Source organism: Tiliqua scincoides, chromosome 4 (assembly GCF_035046505.1).
Source record: "Tiliqua scincoides isolate rTilSci1 chromosome 4, rTilSci1.hap2, whole genome shotgun sequence".
NCBI lineage: Eukaryota > Metazoa > Chordata > Lepidosauria > Squamata > Scincidae > Tiliqua > Tiliqua scincoides.
In genome coordinates, this window is record NC_089824.1 from 223,125,946 (window position 1) to 223,143,254 (window position 17,309).

General features: G+C 51.0%; 1 protein-coding gene across 1 annotated transcript in view; it reads left to right on the forward strand.

The window, feature by feature from the left end:
- The window catches only part of KIAA1755 (KIAA1755 ortholog), a 43,884-nt gene that overhangs the window by 3,765 nt on the left and 22,810 nt on the right, over window positions 1–17,309 (forward strand). Inside the window, exons 2-4 of the mRNA XM_066624751.1 lie at window positions 10,133–10,330; window positions 12,227–13,523; window positions 16,490–16,681. Of these exons, the coding sequence (XP_066480848.1) occupies window positions 10,133–10,330; window positions 12,227–13,523; window positions 16,490–16,681 (1,687 nt within the window). The remainder of the gene's footprint in view (window positions 1–10,132; window positions 10,331–12,226; window positions 13,524–16,489; window positions 16,682–17,309) is intronic.

Here is a 17,309-nt window from a genome sequence, read left to right on the forward strand (position 1 = left end):
GGCTTTCTGGAGAAGGCAGAGTCTGAGCAAGGGGTTTAAGAAAGCAAGAGGCGGCTCCACAGAGATCCTGTGAGAGGAAGGGAAAGAAAGTGAATAGGACTGAATGTCTGAGTGGCTTGGCTGGAAAAGGAAGCACAGCACATTCAGTCTGGTCTGCCTCTTCAGATTTGAGGCTCTGTGACCAGAAAACTGGGCAATAGGAGACTGGGCCCCGGTTCTCATTGCTGAGCAGCAGCAATGAGTCATCGCTTGCTTAATGAAATTCCCCAGTGGCAGCTTGGGGATAATCAGGGGCTTGCTGTGGGAATCTGCTAATGGTGGATTTTGCCCATGCTCTCTGCCAGTGTGCAGCAGACTCATAAGATGCATCCCACCCTACACGTGCCATGAGGAGCAGAGATAAGTGAGGGTCTCCTGGCAGAAAAGCCAGGAAAGCTGACGAGGTCTCTGAGTGCCAAGGTAGATTGGAAAAGCAGTTGGAGACAGCTGGGCTGGAAAACTAGAGAGAGAGGCATCTAGAGAGAGAGGCATAAGTCATGGGTGTGTCCTCGGTGCAAGGAGCTCCAGGCTCTCAGGGAACGCGTCCGCTCCCTTGAAGCCTTGGTGGCCGACCTGGAGAAGCGCAGGCAGCCAGAGGAGGACCGTGGGGAGACTTCCGGGGACAATCAGGCTTCGTCCCAACCTCAGGCGTGCAGCTCCTCGGCTGCCCGGGTGGGAAGTCTCGGGGCTGGAGGACGTCATCCTGGAGAGGAGGGAAACAATCCCCTAGGGGGGATCCCTTCTCCAGGGGATGGGCCCGTATCCGAGCGCACTCGGGATACTCCTCGGCGGGAGGGGGGTCGGGGGCTTCTTGTAGTGGGGGATTCGATTATTAGAAACATAGAGAGGGGGGTTTGCGACGGATGTGAGGACCGCATGGTGACTTGCCTGCCTGGTGCGAAGGTTGCGGACATCACTTCTCGTCTAGACAGGCTAGTAGACAGTGCTGGGGGAGAGGTAGCGGCTGTGGTGCATGTCGGCACCAACGACGTGGGCAACTGTAGCTGGGAGGTCCTGGAGGCCAAATTTAGGCTTTTAGGCAGGAAGCTGAAAGCCAGGACCTCAAAGGTAGCGTTCTCTGAAGTGCTACCTGTTCCACGCGCAGGGCCAGCTAGGCAGGCGGAGATCAGGGGTCTCAATGCGTGGATGAGACGGTGGTGTAGGGAGGAGGGGTTTAGATTCGTTAGGCACTGGGGAACGTTTTGGGACAAGCGGGGCCTGTACAAGAGGGACGGGCTCCATTTGAACCAGAATGGAACCAGACTGCTGGCACATAACATTAAAAAGGTGGCAGAGCAGCTTTTAAACTGATCCCTGGGGGAAGGCCGACAGGAGCCGAGGGGCATCCGGTTCGGGACTCCTCATCCCTATGGGATGAGGATGGGGAGGTTAGAGAACAACAAGACAAAGGCAGGGTAGGAGAAGAAATTGGGAAAGGTAGGGTGATGGGATGTGATAGACGGTTTGGCACAATGAGAGGATGCGGGGACAAAGGAGCGAATAAGCAGTCCATCCTGGGGCATTCCGTGTATAAATGCTTTTATGCGAATGCCCGAAGTCTACGAGCAAAGGTGGGAGAACTGGAATGTCTGGTGACAAGGGAAAATATTGACATAGTGGGCATAACGGAAACCTGGTGGAATGCGGAGAATCAGTGGGATACCGCAATCCCGGGCTATAAACTCTACAGGAGGGACAGGCAGGGGCGTGTTGGAGGTGGGGTGGCCCTTTATGTTAAGGAAGGGATAGAATCCAGCAAAGTAGAGATTGAAGGTGGGTCCGACTCCACCGTAGAATCTCTGTGGGTTAAATTACCAGGCTTGAGCAGCAATGTAATACTGGGGGCGTGCTATCGTCCTCCAGACCAGAAATCTGATGGGGACCTTGAAATGAGGAAACAGATCAGGGAGGTGACAAGGAAGGACAGGGTTGTAATCATGGGGGACTTCAATTATCCTCATATTGACTGGGTCAATTTGTGTTCTGGTCACGATAAGGAAACCGGATTTCTTGACGTGCTAAATGACTGTGGCTTAGATCAGCTAGTCAAGGAGCCCACCAGAGGACAGGTGACTCTGGATTTAATTTTGTGCGGTACGCAGGACCTGGTTAGAGATGTAAACGTTACTGAGCCATTGGGGAACAGTGATCATGCTGCGATCCGTTTTGACGTGCACGTTGGGGGAAGAATACCAGGCAAATCTCTAACAAAAATCCTTGACTTCCGACGGGCGGACTTCCCTCAAATGAGGAGGCTGGTTAGGAGGAGGTTGAAAGGGAGGGTAAAAAGAGTCCAATCTCTCCAGAGTGCATGGAGGCTGCTTAAAACAACAGTAATAGAGGCCCAGCAGAGGTGTATACCGCAAGGAAAGAAGGGTTCCACTAAATCCAGGAGAGTGCCCGCATGGCTAACCAGCCAAGTTAGAGAGGCTGTGAAGGGCAAGGAAGCTTCCTTCCGTAAATGGAAGTCTTGCCCTAATGAAGAGAATAAAAAGGAACATAAACTGTGGCAAAAGAAATGTAAGAAGGTGATAGGGGAGGCCAAGCGAGACTATGAGGAACGCATGGCCAGCAACATTAAGGGGAATAATAAAAGCTTCTTCAAATATGTTAGAAGCAGGAAACCCGCCAGAGAAGCGGTTGGCCCTCTGGATGGTGAGGGAGGGAAAGGGGAGATAAAAGGAGACTTAGAGATGGCAGAGAAATTAAATGAGTTCTTTGCATCTGTCTTCACGGCAGAAGACCTCGGGCAGATACCGCTGCCCGAACGGCCCCTCCTAACCGAGGAGTTAAGTCAGATAGAGGTTAAAAGAGAAGATGTTTCAGACCTCATTGATAAATTAAAGATCAATAAGTCACCGGGCCCTGATGGCATACACCCAAGGGTTATTAAGGAATTGAAGAATGAAGTTGCAGATCTCTTGACTAAGATATGCAACTTGTCCCTCAAAACAGCCACGGTACCAGAAGATTGGAGGATAGCAAATGTCACGCCTATTTTTAAAAAGGGAAAGAGGGGGGACCCGGGAAACTATAGGCCGGTCAGCCTAACATCCATACCGGGTAAGATGGTGGAATGCCTCATCAAAGATAGGATCTCAAAACACATAGACGAACAGGCCTTGCTGAGGGAGAGTCAGCATGGCTTCTGTAAGGGTAAGTCTTGCCTCATGAACCTTATAGAATTCTTTGAAAAGGTCAACAGGCATGTGGATGCGGGAGAACCCGTGGACATTATATATCTGGACTTTCAGAAGGCATTTGACACGGTCCCTCACCAAAGGCTACTGAAAAAACTCCACAGTCAGGGAATTAGAGGACAGGTCCTCTCGTGGATTGAGAACTGGTTGGAGGCCAGGAAGCAGAGAGTGGGTGTCAATGGGCAATTTTCACAATGGAGAGAGGTGAAAAGCGGTGTGCCCCAAGGATCTGTCCTGGGACCGGTGCTTTTCAACCTCTTCATAAATGACCTGGAGACAGGGTTGAGCAGTGAAGTGGCTAAGTTTGCAGACGACACCAAACTTTTCCGAGTGGTAAAGACCAGAAGTGATTGTGAGGAGCTCCAGAAGGATCTCTCCAGACTGGCAGAATGGGCAGCAAAATGGCAGATGCGCTTCAATGTCAGTAAGTGTAAAGTCATGCACATTGGGGCAAAAAATCAAAACTTTAGATATAGGCTGATGGGTTCTGAGCTGTCTGTGACAGATCAGGAGAGAGATCTTGGGGTGGTGGTGGACAGGTCGATGAAAGTGTCGACCCAATGTGCGGCGGCAGTGAAGAAGGCCAATTCTATGCTTGGGATCATTAGGAAGGGTATTGAGAACAAAACGGCTAATATTATAATGCCGTTGTACAAATCGATGGTAAGGCCACACCTGGAGTATTGTGTCCAGTTCTGGTCGCCGCATCTCAAAAAAGACATAGTGGAAATCGAAAAGGTGCAAAAGAGAGCGACTAAGATGATTATGGGGCTGGGGCACCTTCCTTATGAGGAAAGGCTACGGCGTTTGGGCCTCTTCAGCCTAGAAAAGAGACGCTTGAGGGGGGACATGATTGAGACATACAAAATTATGCAGGGGATGGACAGAGTGGATAGGGAGATGCTCTTTACACTCTCACATAATACCAGAACCAGGGGACATCCACTAAAATTGAGTGTTGGGCGGGTTAGGACAGACAAAAGAAAATATTTCTTTACTCAGCGCGTGGTCGGTCTGTGGAACTCCTTGCCACAGGATGTGGTGCTGGCGTCTAGCCTAGACGCCTTTAAAAGGGGATTGGACGAGTTTCTGGAGGAAAAATCCATTATGGGGTACAAGCCATGATGTGTATGCGCAACCTCCTGATTTTAGGAATGGGTTAAGTCAGAATGCCAGATGTAGGGGAGAGCACCAGGACGAGGTCTCTTGTTATCTGGTGTGCTCCCTGGGGCATTTGGTGGGCCGCTGTGAGATACAGGAAGCTGGACTAGATGGGCCTATGGCCTGATCCAGTGGGGCTGTTCTTATGTTCTTATGTTCTTATGTCCCTAGGGGGACCAAGTGATTCTTAAAACTCCAAGAGTGAGTCAAGGATGAAGGTTGGGCAGCATCGTCCAAAAGCCAGGAGTTTGGAAAGAGTGGCGTGTGCAAACAGGGATGCACTGGTGCAGACTTGCAGAACCACATGCCAGGAGCAGCATGTAGCAAACGGGTGGGGGTGGGGTGCTCAGAGTTCTTGGTTCTCGAACCCTAAAGCCCTCGAGGCCCCCCCGTCCAGTAGTACTGCCACCACCCTGTATGTGCCAGTGCCTCAGTCCAGGGACACTGAGACCCTCTAGGCTTAATTCTATCCCTTGCAGGCACTGAGTGCTTTCTCCAATTAAAGCTTCAGTCCTCAAGTTACTAGACCTCAATGAGCACTTGGTAGCTTGCTGAATGGCTAGGCAGGATTCTGAACCTTTGCCCCCAACAGACAATGAAACAACTTAGTAAAAGATATTTTAGTTTATTAAGTACATAAGCTTACACACTCTACAATAAGGCAGCAAATGCTAGAGGCATAAACATTGAGGAAACATCAGCAATAAAATAATAAAGCTAGCTGGCTATCTCTATTAATCCCTCTCTCTCACCTGGGTCAGTTACTCTTGTAGATCTCTTAGCACCAGAGCTACCTATGGGGCCAGGTGCCCATGATGGAAAATGGACCTCACACACGTGCAGGATGTTGCACCCAAAAAACTCTGTCCAAGAAGGAATGCACACACCCCTTGGGCACTCATTATTATGCTAATAGTACTGAGGTGACTTCAAACTATTTAGACTGTCCAGTCAGAACTCTTGAGGACAGAACCTTCTCGAAGTGGACCTGGTTGCTAAGCCCTCCTAGTTCTTACCCCTCCCAACTGGAGATCCACAGCTGCACTCCATCACGCTTGATCAGGCACCTCTCTGTCTACTCAGGTGCTAAACATTCCAATGGGTTGCAATTCTTGTTATCTGTCCTTTCTGGCCAGCAAAGGAGAGACAACAATCCTTTTGTTTGTTTACTAACATTCTTGCAGCTAGGAACTGCTAGCAACTTCTCAGTTACACTGTCTTAGTTTGGTTCAGGCTTCTACTGCCAACCTAGGCCTAACATGCACTTATTCATGACACAGCAGACCAGAGGTGCCAGCCAGGAAGCATGGTTGACTCCAGATGTTTGTAGACCTGCGGTCTTCTCCCCTTCACTGATGCAGCCAGGCACGCCCTCCCAGCACTCTGTTTGTGACCCTTGTCTCTTTGGGGTGAAGCTGGGAACCTCGGTGGTTGGAGAGGGATGTTTGAGGTTGCCACTCTTCACCCTCCCCCATTGGGAGGGGCAGAGACTCCTCTAGGTCAGCCTGATGGGTTCTTGACTTGAGCAGCTGCCCAGCCTTGCTGTTTCTGGTTCTGTCAGTCTATCCTGCGCCTGCACATGGGGTTTTGACAGGCACCTGCAGGGAGGGAGCAGCGGGTTTGTGGGAGCAGCAGTGAGCATCCTCGGGGGCAGAGTCAGGCAGGCCCACCTTTTTTGGGCTGCTGTGGCAAAAAGGCCATCTCTAGGGTGGCTGCAACCACAGAGGCCCCAGTTCTGGGTCACGTTGCAACAGACACAACATGCAACAGCCAAACTGCAGGAGGCAAATGGGGTTTTTGAATCTCTGAGTGGGACTTGGAGAAGCCATTGCCCCCTCCTTGCACTTTCCACTCCATCTGAAGATTCTGGCCATTGGGTTCCAAGGGAGGCTCCTCCTGGGAAGCCAGATGGGATTAAAAGAGGACACGGAGTCTTATTTTATCCTTTTTGAGAAAATGAGGGCTCTTGGGGGACTCAGACGCCGAGGACAGCCTGTCTCCGACTGTGAGGCGAGAGCTGAATTTGTTCTTCAGGAAACTTGCAGGGTTCAGGTAGTGCTCCAAGCTTAATTCCAGCGCTGGGGGGAGCAACCTGGACCTACTTGACTGAGGGAGAATTGTGGGATTCAGTGGGACCAGCTTGCATGGACAAGGGCCATTCACAATTTTCCCTGTACTTAGCATGGTAACAAACTAATAAATCTGGACCTGTTTGTTGCTTTGAGTAACAGCCAAATCAGGCACCCAAGAGAGAAGGCAAAACAAGGGTTCCCCCCTCGAGCCCCCCATTGCCTTCTCCATTCAAGTTCAGATCTCTGAGCACTGTTCACCGCAGCCCCGTTCACTGAAATGCAGCAGCAGGGAGGGTTTTTATTTGGCCACGTGGTTTCTGGAGCTAGCACTGGGTCATAAAGTACCAGGACATCATGATGGGGCTGTTTCCAGAGCTGGCCCAGCTGGGGTTGCGTGAGAAGTCAAAATGCTTGGAGGGAAGGGCCCCTGAGCCGTTCTCAGGCCTCCTCCAGCAGCCTCCTGCTTCTCCACTCCAGATGGCTCCTTCTCTCACGCTTCCCTCCCATCATCCAGGCAGGCCCTGCTGCTGAGCCAGAAATGTGACGTATGGGAAGAAACCCTGGCCTGCAGAATGATCAGGTGGTCCCTTGGAAGTGTGGGTTGGAGGAACTCAAATCAGCATATACGTTGCAGGGCATGGGGGGGGGGCTGGTGAGGAAAGAGGGGCTTGCTCTTTGCGAGGGTAGTTAGGTCTTCTTGGTGAGGAAGAAGGGTGGGGTACAGTTTGGCTTGCTTGCATGGGACGGATGTTGGAGGCACTGCTGAGAGCCCTCTCTGCAAATAAAAAGCTTAGAGAGACTGCTGAATGGAATGTGTTCATCTTCATGGAGGAGGGCCAGAGTGCTCCTTTAGCTCCAGAAGTGACTTCATGCTGGAGACTCACAAAAGATTTTTCAGTCTCTCCAAGTTTTATAATTAGAACCATTGCTGTTTGCAGCGTGTAGCCTCATCCATCCTGCCGTGCTTTAATCTGTGGGTCAAACAGAATTTGCAGGCTTTTAGATATGTTGCAAAACCTTATAGACCTGTTTGACAAGAAATTATAGTGGGATAAACTGGTTACCACTGTCTGTTTTGGGGTGAGGTTCAAGGTGCTGTTTTCCTTCCTGCCAGTATTTCACTGGTGTTTGAAGATCTGGCTCTTTCCATGAGTGTTTTCTCAGTTCATGTGACTTCTTGTTCTTCTGTTGGCTCATGTTTTAATTACTAGTGTGCTTATTATATTTTTTTGTATTAACATTGTGTTTTGGTTTATACCGATTCTCCCAAAGGAAGAGAGGCAGAGTAGAATTTTAAAATAATAATGAAGATACGTGATGTCAATGACATCGTGTCACTTTATGCCTCTGCTGCTGATACACTCAGGGTATTGTATTGGCAACCTTCAGTCTCGAAAGACTATGGTATCGCGCTCTGAAAGGTGGTTCTGGCACAGCGTCTAGTGTGGCTGAAAAGGCCAATCCGGGAGTGACAATCCCTTCCACACCGGGAGCAAGTGCAGTCTGTCCCTGGTCTGTCTCCCTGGCTATGGGCCTTCCTTCTTTGCCTCTTAGCCTCAGACTGTTGGCAAAGTGTCTCTTCAAACTGGGAAAGGCCATGCTGCACAGCCTGCCTCCAAGCGGGCCGCTCAGAGGCCAGGGTTTCCCACTTGTTGAGGTCCATCCCTAAGGCCTTCAGATCCCTCTTGCAGATGTCCTTGTATCGCAGCTGTGGTCTACCTGTAGGGCGCTTTCCTTGCACGAGTTCTCCATAGAGGAGATCCTTTGGGATCCGGCCATCATCCATTCTCACAACATGACCAAGCCAACGCAGGCGTCTCTGTTTCAGCAGTGAATACATGCTAGGGATTCCAGCACGTTCCAGGACTGTGTTGTTTGGAACTTTGTCCTGCCAGGTGATGCCGAGGATGCGTCGGAGGCAGCGCATGTGGAAAGCGCTCAGTTTCCTCTCCTGTTGTGAGCGAAGAGTCCATGACTCGCTGCAGTACAGAAGTGTACTCAGGACGCAAGCTCTGTAGACCTGGATCTTGGTATGTTCCGTCAGCTTCTTGTTGGACCAGACTCTCTTTGTGAGTCTGGAAAACGTGGTAGCTGCTTTACCGATGCGTTTGTTTAGCTCGGTATCGAGAGAATGAGTGAGCTACACTCAGGGTAGCTCACAGGGTTTAAAACAGAACAGTCCTACACATTTGGAAAGCAGACAGTAAGCAAACATCAAAATCAGTAGGAAGTGAGCATCGAAAGCCTCCAAGTGAAGATGTCCTGGTTAAAGTAAACTGTCTCCAGCGCACATTTCAGAGCAAGCAATGAAAGGGTCGAACTCACCTCCCTGGGACATAGTCTGTGATGTTGGCACCAGCTGCACCTCTGTTGTTGGAATTGGGACTCACGAGCAGATTCTCCTGGGTTTTGATCTACAGCGGTTTTTAAAAACGATTTTGTGTTATGTACAGTGTAACTCTGGTATCCTTGGATCCGGCATCTGTGGATTTGACTCATCAAAGGTGCCACGTATACTGGAGAAAGCTGGTTTGATGAGCAAACTAGAAGTGACTTTCTGAGGCTTCCAGCAGGTCTTCTGAGGCTCATGGAGGCCCGTAGAGGTTTCTGCAGGCCTCAGAAGGCCTTCCCAAGGCCACAGAAAGCCATTTCCATTTTGACCACCAAACAGGAAGTGGCTGTGAATTTACATATCCACAGATTTGCATATCCATGGGGTGGGGGAGTCCTGGAATGGATCCCCTGAAGATAAAGGGTGGACCAGTATGTCTGTAGTTTGTAGGTGCCATTCTCACACTCAGAGCAGTTAAGGATCTTTAAAAGAGTCACAGTCGAATCCTCACTTTCCAGCACCAATGCAGCCTCCAGGTAGGGGAACCAAAGTGTACCTGCCTGGAGGAGGTTTCTGTGACTGCCCCCCACTACCACAGAATGCAGCACACACCTCATTGGCAAGATTGCATTGGGGCTAAAAAGTTGTTGAGGATTGGGCCATCAGAAATGCTGCTCTGAGACAGTCTGGGTCAGAAGCCTCGGCCTCCAAGCATCGACTGACTTGCAGCATTGTCTGCTCTGCTGGGAGAAGTCCACAGCCTCAACAAGGGTGGCTGAGGCTTCTGCACTTGGCTTCTGGTTGAATGGGAAGTCACATGCTCCCCTCCCACCCGTGTCCTTCCAGAGCTAAATAAAGGGAGGGCCCCATTAGGCAGGTTGCATCTTCCATAGGCAAAAGCTGAGGGGGCTGAGAGGTGCTCTCTGGCTAGTTGGTGCCCTGAGTGAAGGTGACCTGAACAGAACGGGAGGTGGGATGAAGTGAGGGACCAGCTGGCACAACCATTTTAGAAGCAGATAAGTGACCAGGAGGTGAGCAGTCCCATCATTGTCACCATGAAGGTCCATTGTTGGCTGCCCTCTTTAAAAATGCACACGGAGAGCAGTGGGCTGCAGAGCTGCACCCCATGGATCAGCATCGGTCAAACACATTCTGGGGCCCTGGGGTTTCGCCACAAGAAGATCAGGAAAGGCTGGTGGCCTCTGCAATTCCACCATCCTGACCAGCCTTTCCTTGCTACCACGGGCAGCCAAAGGGGAGCCTCGGGTGTCTTCTAGCTAGTGGTGGCCGGGGCTGTTCTCACTGTCGCCCTTTCTCCTTCTTCGCAGGACCCGCAATCTCTCGATGCTGCAGTGCAGAACACGCTCTCGGGGCTCTACCCGCCATTTGACATCACTGCCCCGACAGTCCTCAGCCAGCTTTTCCGTGTCCTGGAGGCCAAGTACCATGGGGATGGGCTTTGTTGCCTCCTTGACTTCCTCATCCCTTCCAAGCGGCTCCTGGAGCACGTGCGTCAGGCAGCCTGTGTAAGTGTGGGACAGAGGGGCTGGCTGGACTCTGGGCCTGGCGCAAATCACTCTGGACCTTGGGGTTTGGGGTGTTGTGCTGACACCTGTAGAAGCGGCACAGTTAACAAGAGAGGGAAGAACTTCTAGGCAGCCTCGCAAGAGTGAAGGGAGCCTGCACCACTGAAAGTGCTCATTCTTGCCACAGTTCTGGTTGAACCTGGAGTGGCAGCTCAATTCTACCCACCCCCACTGATGCAGGTGTGCCAATAGAGCACATGCTGCATTCTAGGTTGGGGGGCAGTTGCATAGGTCCCCTCAGGATAAGGGAACTTTTGTTCTTTTGCTCAGGGGAAAGCCTTCACATTCCTTTTGGGACTCCTCGGTCCTTCACCAGCTGTTTTGCTGGCATGGAACCAAGGAGTGTAACAGTGGAGGAGAGGGAGAAGGATGGGACCCATGCGCAAGTGAGTGCCGCAGATCCCCCCCCCCCAGGAAATCCCCTATTCTACCTCCCTCCTGGTCCCCGTCCATGCCCAGGAAGTCTGCAGACTGAGGGCCCAATCCTTTCCAACTTTCTAGCACCATTGCAACCTCAATGCAGTGCTGAGGTAAGGGAACAAATGTTCCCAAACCTTGCAGTGCATGCCCCATTGGCACAGCTGTGCTGGTACTGCAAAATTGGTTAGGATTGGGCCCTGAGTCTTCTCTGTCGGTCAGTGTGCCTGGCAGCCTTGCTGCCCTTGCCAGTGGAAGTGTAGTTCTGTTGGTATCCTCCTCTTCCCACCAGTGGAATGCGTGTTCTACCAGTGGCAGTGGAGATAATGTTGGGCTATCGACACGCTACTTGACTCTAGTTGAGTTTCTCCATGTGTCTGTTCCCCAAGCAAAATGTACCTTTGAAAGGCTTACATACATTGCCAATACTGTGTGTTTTACATGCTTCCGATGTTCCTTTCTGGAATGGTGTATAGAAGTCAGAATCCTGAGCATTTGGAGCTTTCATTGTTTTAAAAAAGGAAAGCAAGTTTCTGGCCCTTAACACCATAAAGGCAAACTTAAAAATGTGGAGGCAGCGCCTACGGAAATCTCAGAGCAGTGCTGAATGGTGCTTCCTGTGATCAGATGCTCTGTAGTCCTTTCCTCAGCCCAGGGCTAACAGAAGCCAACTGAATAAATGAGTCTCAGAAATTGGCAAACCTAATTACATTTTTCAAGCCTCAGAATTACGCTTCTCTTGGATTGCCTTATTTGTTTGCTCAGAGCAAGAATTCCCAAACTGAGCACAAACAGCGCTGCTCATGGGAATCCTCGGGGCCCCTGACAGAGGAGGTGACCTGATGAGTCAGTCTGATTGATGGTTCCTGGCCTTGCCTCCATCTGGTCAACCTGTGCTGGAGGGAGATGCATGCTGCACATCTCTCTCAGCAGCAGTGTGGCTGGATCATTCACTCACTGCACAGTCCAGAGCCTTGATAGAATTGCTGGCCTTGGAGGAAGCTTCCTGTTGCTCTCCTTTCTTGTGGGCAGCAGTAGAGGAGACTTGTCTGCTTTCAGTTGCCGGGATGAACATGCAGACCAGAGTTCCATGAGAGACACGAGGAGTGGTCTTCTCTAAGGACAGGTCCTTCTTTCAGACCCCAAAAGGAGCCCTTTTCAGCTGCAGCAGTGAAGTGGGCCTCCAGTGTTGATTAAAGGGGGGAAATGTGCCTCAGCTATCAGACCCCTTGGGAAAAATGTCTCAGAGCTTCTGTGCATCTACATACCTCTCTGCTTAGAACCCTTCCTCTGATATTTCTCTGACAATGTTATCCTAACAGAACGTGACGCTTTTCACATCAGTTTTGGACTGTTAGCTGGTGAAACCCTGAGAATGGTTCTGTCCACACATGGTCTGTTTCCTTTCTTTCCCATCAGGCTCCTTACTTCAACCATGTTTTCCTCCACGAAGGTTGGCCATTGTGTCTCCATGAGAAAGTGGTCGTCCACCTTGGCCCCCTAAACCCCCTCCTGCTGCGCCCGGGCGACTTCTACCTCCAAGCAGAGCCCTGCGGAGAGCAGTCGGCATGTCTGGTGATGAAGTGTCTCTCCAAGGATCTGACCACCGTGGAGAAGATCCCTGTCCCAGAAGCTTCGTGCTCCTTGCTCTTCACCAAGGAGTGGCTGGACGAAATCAACAGAGACCTTGACCGGCCTGCTCTGCACACTTGCTTGTTGGCCACAGGGAATGGAATTGTTCCTGTCCCATGGAGTAAAATAACTGCTCCAGAATTTGTCAATATACCCCAAACTGATGGTTCAGTGGAACGAGAATCACCAGGTTGCCCAGAGTCTTATTGCACATCAGGTTCTCAGAGGCATAACGGCAGCGTTTCAGGGGATCTGCACAGCAGTGCAGACAGGGGTTTGAGATCCACTCAAGGCAAGTATCCAGGCCTCGTCAAGGTGGAACAAGGATCTTGGAAGAAATCCGTGTTGTTTGTTGTGCCAAGTTTGTGTGACATCATTAGTGAGAACCTGGAAGGGGAATATGTAAATCTAGTGGATTTTTCTGAGGAAAGGAAACTGGATATTTCTTCTTCGGCCACGTCAGCACCTTCAGTTGGTCAAGAATCTGAAAGAGGGGTGTCGCCCAAAACCAAAAAGGCGCTTGTTTGGGTGAATGCAGATATGGCAACAACAGACAGCTGGACTTGTGGAAAGGGGCAGAGTTCAGAGGAGGGTCCGTGCACACCTTGCCTGAGGAGGAAACTGAGCCAGGACCCCAAGTTCCAGGAGCCCAGATGTCGATACCGTGAGTCGTATGTGGCTGCCCTAAAGAATCCTGTCAGCTTCAGCTCAGGGCTGATGGCAGCTATTTTGGAAGAGATCGATCTGTCCAAACAGGCACCCCCCTCTGAGAGGACGGGCGTGACGCCCCTGGAGAAGTCAGACCAGGCTGCTCCCCAAGTCCTCTCTGACCATCCTGACAAGGAAGAGAAAGCAGAAGAGGCTTCCAAGCAGGGCCTCTTGAAACTTCTGAAGTCTCCCACAGAATGTCCTGCTGCCAGCAACAAGTTCTCATTCCTGAAAGGTCACCGTCAGCTGGTCTCCTCAGGGGGTGGCTTTGCTGTGTCAGAGAAAACTAGCAAGGGACACGAGGAGGCACCTCGGAAGAGGACGTCTCTTGTTTGCTCTCCCAGGATGGCTAGAGCAAAGCCGGCAGCAGGGAAAGGTATTGGCCCGGGATGCCTTTAGAGATAAGCCAGAACGAAGCAAACCCTTGAAAGGAAGCAGCAGCTGCACAGTGGCTCTCGGGGGCCTCCCTGTTTCCAGAGAGCCAGTCAGTGGCATTTGTTTCCCAGGTGGTGACAAGATTTTCGTGTGATGACTTTGCCACCCCCTTTTCACATAGTGGGGGAGCTGTCCCTGTAGGGAGGTTGCTGCTAATGTTAGAGGGTTTCCACAGATGTGCCCGGAGCCTGCTGGCGAAATTCCAAGCGTGTCTTGATGAGGTGAACTGATGGCTGGCAAGTTGGAATGGGATTGGAATTGCGGGTGAGGTGGGGAGACTTGCTGAGTCTGTCCCAGAGGGGGTGCTGTTTGCTTTGCAAGCTCCAGGCAGAGAAATCCTGCTGTCTTCCAGGCTGGAAGTTGCAGCCTGGCCTGCGTGGGTTGTGCTCTTTCTGTCGCTCACAAACGCACACACAGCACATGACCAGGCGGGGGCGGGGGAGATTGTACACCCTGCAGGCCACAATCTGTTCAGAAGCTTGCTGTGACTGGGGAGGATTTTTGAAACATAGCAGATTTCTTGACCCTAACCTCTGGAAATCTCTGGTGGTTTTTTCCTACCCACAAGGAGCCCTAAAATCTACCCCATGCTCCATGTGCAGAAACAAAAGCATCTCAGGAAGTCCTTCTGGTGCTGTCCATGGAGCCAGGCTCCCCGCATTGCCCTTGCTCTGTCACAACAGGGAGCTGTATGGCTGCAGTCCTAAACACACTTGCTAGGGAGTGAGCTCCATTGAGAAAATGGAACTTATTTCTGATTAAGCCTATATAGGATTGCGCTTACTGTGACTCTACCACGGGCTGACAGGGTGACTGTTGGCAACGAGTGCCACTCTCTGGACCTCAGCTCATCCCCCTGGAACTCAGTCCTCTAGAATTCAAATATCCTTTTGTAATGTTATAAAATTATCATACAATCTTACAGGGTTTTTGTGAAGGTCCCTGATGTTTGTGACTTGGAAGCATGACACCTGCATTCCTTTTGAAGATCATCAAAAGTGGAGGGTGGCATAAGCAGAAATGGGAGGTGGGCAGTGTGGACTTGCATGCCAAGTGTAGACATTTCCCTGTGGTGTTTTTGAGTGGGGCTTTTTGCTCACCCTCTGGGTCCAAATGGCCAGTTTAAAGCTGAGAAGGACATTGTCCCGGTGCTGCCCTTTCAGAGTGCCAGTGGTTCTTTTGGCTGCATCATCTGGAGGTATTGCCCCCTTTGGCACTGTCTTGAAGAACACAAACCCCTTTTCAGATGTGAGATGGAGAAATGAGTGTACATAGGCAGGAAGATGGATGATGGATTATGGATGATGGCCGGATCCCAAAGGATCTTCTCTATGGAGAACTCGTGCAAGGAACGCGCCCTACAGGTAGACCACAGCTGCGATACAAGGACATCTGCAAGAGGGATCTGAAGGCCTTAGGAGTGGACCTCAACAGGTGGGAAACCCTGGCCTCTGAGCGGCCCGCTTGGAGGCAGGCTGTGCAGCATGGCCTTTCCCAGTTTGAAGAGACACTTGGCCAACAGTCTGAGGCTAAGAGGCAAAGAAGGAAGGCCCATAGCCAGGGAGACAGACCAGGGACAGACTGCACTTGCTCCCAGTGTGGAAGGGATTGTCACTCCCAAATCAGCCTTTTCAGCCACACTAGACACTGTGCCAGAACCACCATTCAGAGCGCGATACCAGAGTCTTTTGAGACTGAAGGTTGCCAACATAGCTAGGCAGGAAGGCAGCAGTGTAACCACAGGCCCGGCCCCAATCACCATGTGTGGTGTCGATGTTGCAGTGAATACGCAGAGATCTGATTCCAGACTGCAGCTGCCACCACTGCAGTACAAGTCTCCTGCCTGCCTCCTAGAGAGGCACACCCAGTCCCTTCAGCCAGCAGCAAAGATGTTTCTGTTTGGTTGACAACACTGCCTACAGAGATCAAGCCAAATAAAGATGGCAATGAAAAATATGTAATCCAAAAGGAGACAATATATTTACATTGGATTATTTGTTGCTATGTGTCGCTGTGGTGGCTGAGAGACTGTGCTGTGAATTAGCACTCCTCTGGTTCTTCTCTTGTCTCTGCCGTGTACCTTAGGAAAGCCATGCTTCTCTTAGTCTTCCTCAGCTGCAACATGGGGATAATCATACTAAGGCCCCAATCCTATCCCCTGCCACCAGTGCCAGTGGCGCCACACCAACAAGGTGAATGCTGCATCCTATGATGGGGGAGGCAACTGAAAAGCAAACAGGAAGCAAGTAAAACTATTTTTTACTTACCTTGGTGTAAGCCCTGGGGCAGCCTATGGGTCTCCTTGGACATGCACCATCTATTTTGTTTGCATATATCCAAGGAGGAAAAGGGGACAGGGAGGTTTCAAAAAGAGAGGATAAGATCAGCAGGCACCATTGCCTCTGGGTCCACTTCGCCCCGGTTCCTCCCATGGAACACCCTGATCCCTCCCCCTCCCCACCCAGGGCGTACCCGCAACCCCCACCACTATCTTATCAACGCTGGGGATGCAAGGAAGTTACTTCAGCTCGGTCAGTGCCACTCACCCTTTACAGCAGTGGCCTTGTAGCGCACTCTAGAGCGCTGTGTTCTGCAATGCCATAAGTTGAGCTGCGCTGCTGGAATGCAAGTAGTGTGTGTAGGATGGGCTGTTACGGACATTACACGGTTGTTGGAAGCACAACATCAAGACAATACCTGTGACACAGTTTGCTCCGTTGTATTGCTGCACTGAAATGTCCGAAAAGGACTTTGCTGTCTGCGTGTAGCCCGCCGTGTGGTGGAGGGATTCATGGGAGCTCCTGCAGAGTTAATAATGTTGCTTTGTGATGGGGGTAAAACTCGATGACCTTTTAGTACATTGCGTCTCCACAGTCCTCTAACCTCCGGGTGTTTCTCTCTGTCCAGGGACTGGCCTGGCTGACGCTGTGCTTCCAGACCTTCCAATGCCGAAGATCACGGAGGGTGTCCCTGTGACCACTTCCACCACAGAAGCCTTGCTCAGCGAAAGTCTCCCTCCAGGATCTAGTCCCCAGGAGCCTGACCCGTGGGAGCTGCTCAGTCCTGACCTTTTGTCTTCGGGAGTTGTGTGTCTGCCAGGTATTGCTGACGGGCACAGTCCACTGGAAAGTTCTGCACGCATCATGTGCGCATCCAAGTGTCATGTAATGTGTTTAAAATATATATATAGCCTGCCTACCCCTCTAACAGGAGATGAATATATCAGCTTGCATGAAACTTTCAGTTTTCCCTCCATCAGCCTCCCACTATGCAGTGGGTCTCCTTGGTTCGGTGCCAGCTCAGTAGCTGCTTGGTGCCAGGTTGTGCCTCCTCTGTAGCTGGCTCTGAGGAGCGAATAGGGGGGTGGAGAGCTGCCAAAAGGGAGGATAGGGGGTGCACCGTTGCTGCCGTATCCACCCCCTCCCGCAGCCTCCCCACTCCATTTCTTCCCTGTTTTACCGCTTCCCCACCCCTGCTGCTGTCTTTCCTGCTCTGGTGGGTCCGGGGAGATCCGCTAATGGACAGGGAGCGCTACTGACTCTTGCGGCAGCTTTGTGAACATTTTGTGAACATTTTTGATTAAAAGCAGTATACAAGTATTCTTCACCATCATCATTTCAGTTTAACTGAAGAATAGAATTATGGGTGCAGAAAATTCCTGAACAACAGAATAAATACAGAATTGCAGCAACTTGCTGCTGTTAAAGTAGAGTTGCCTTGTTGCATG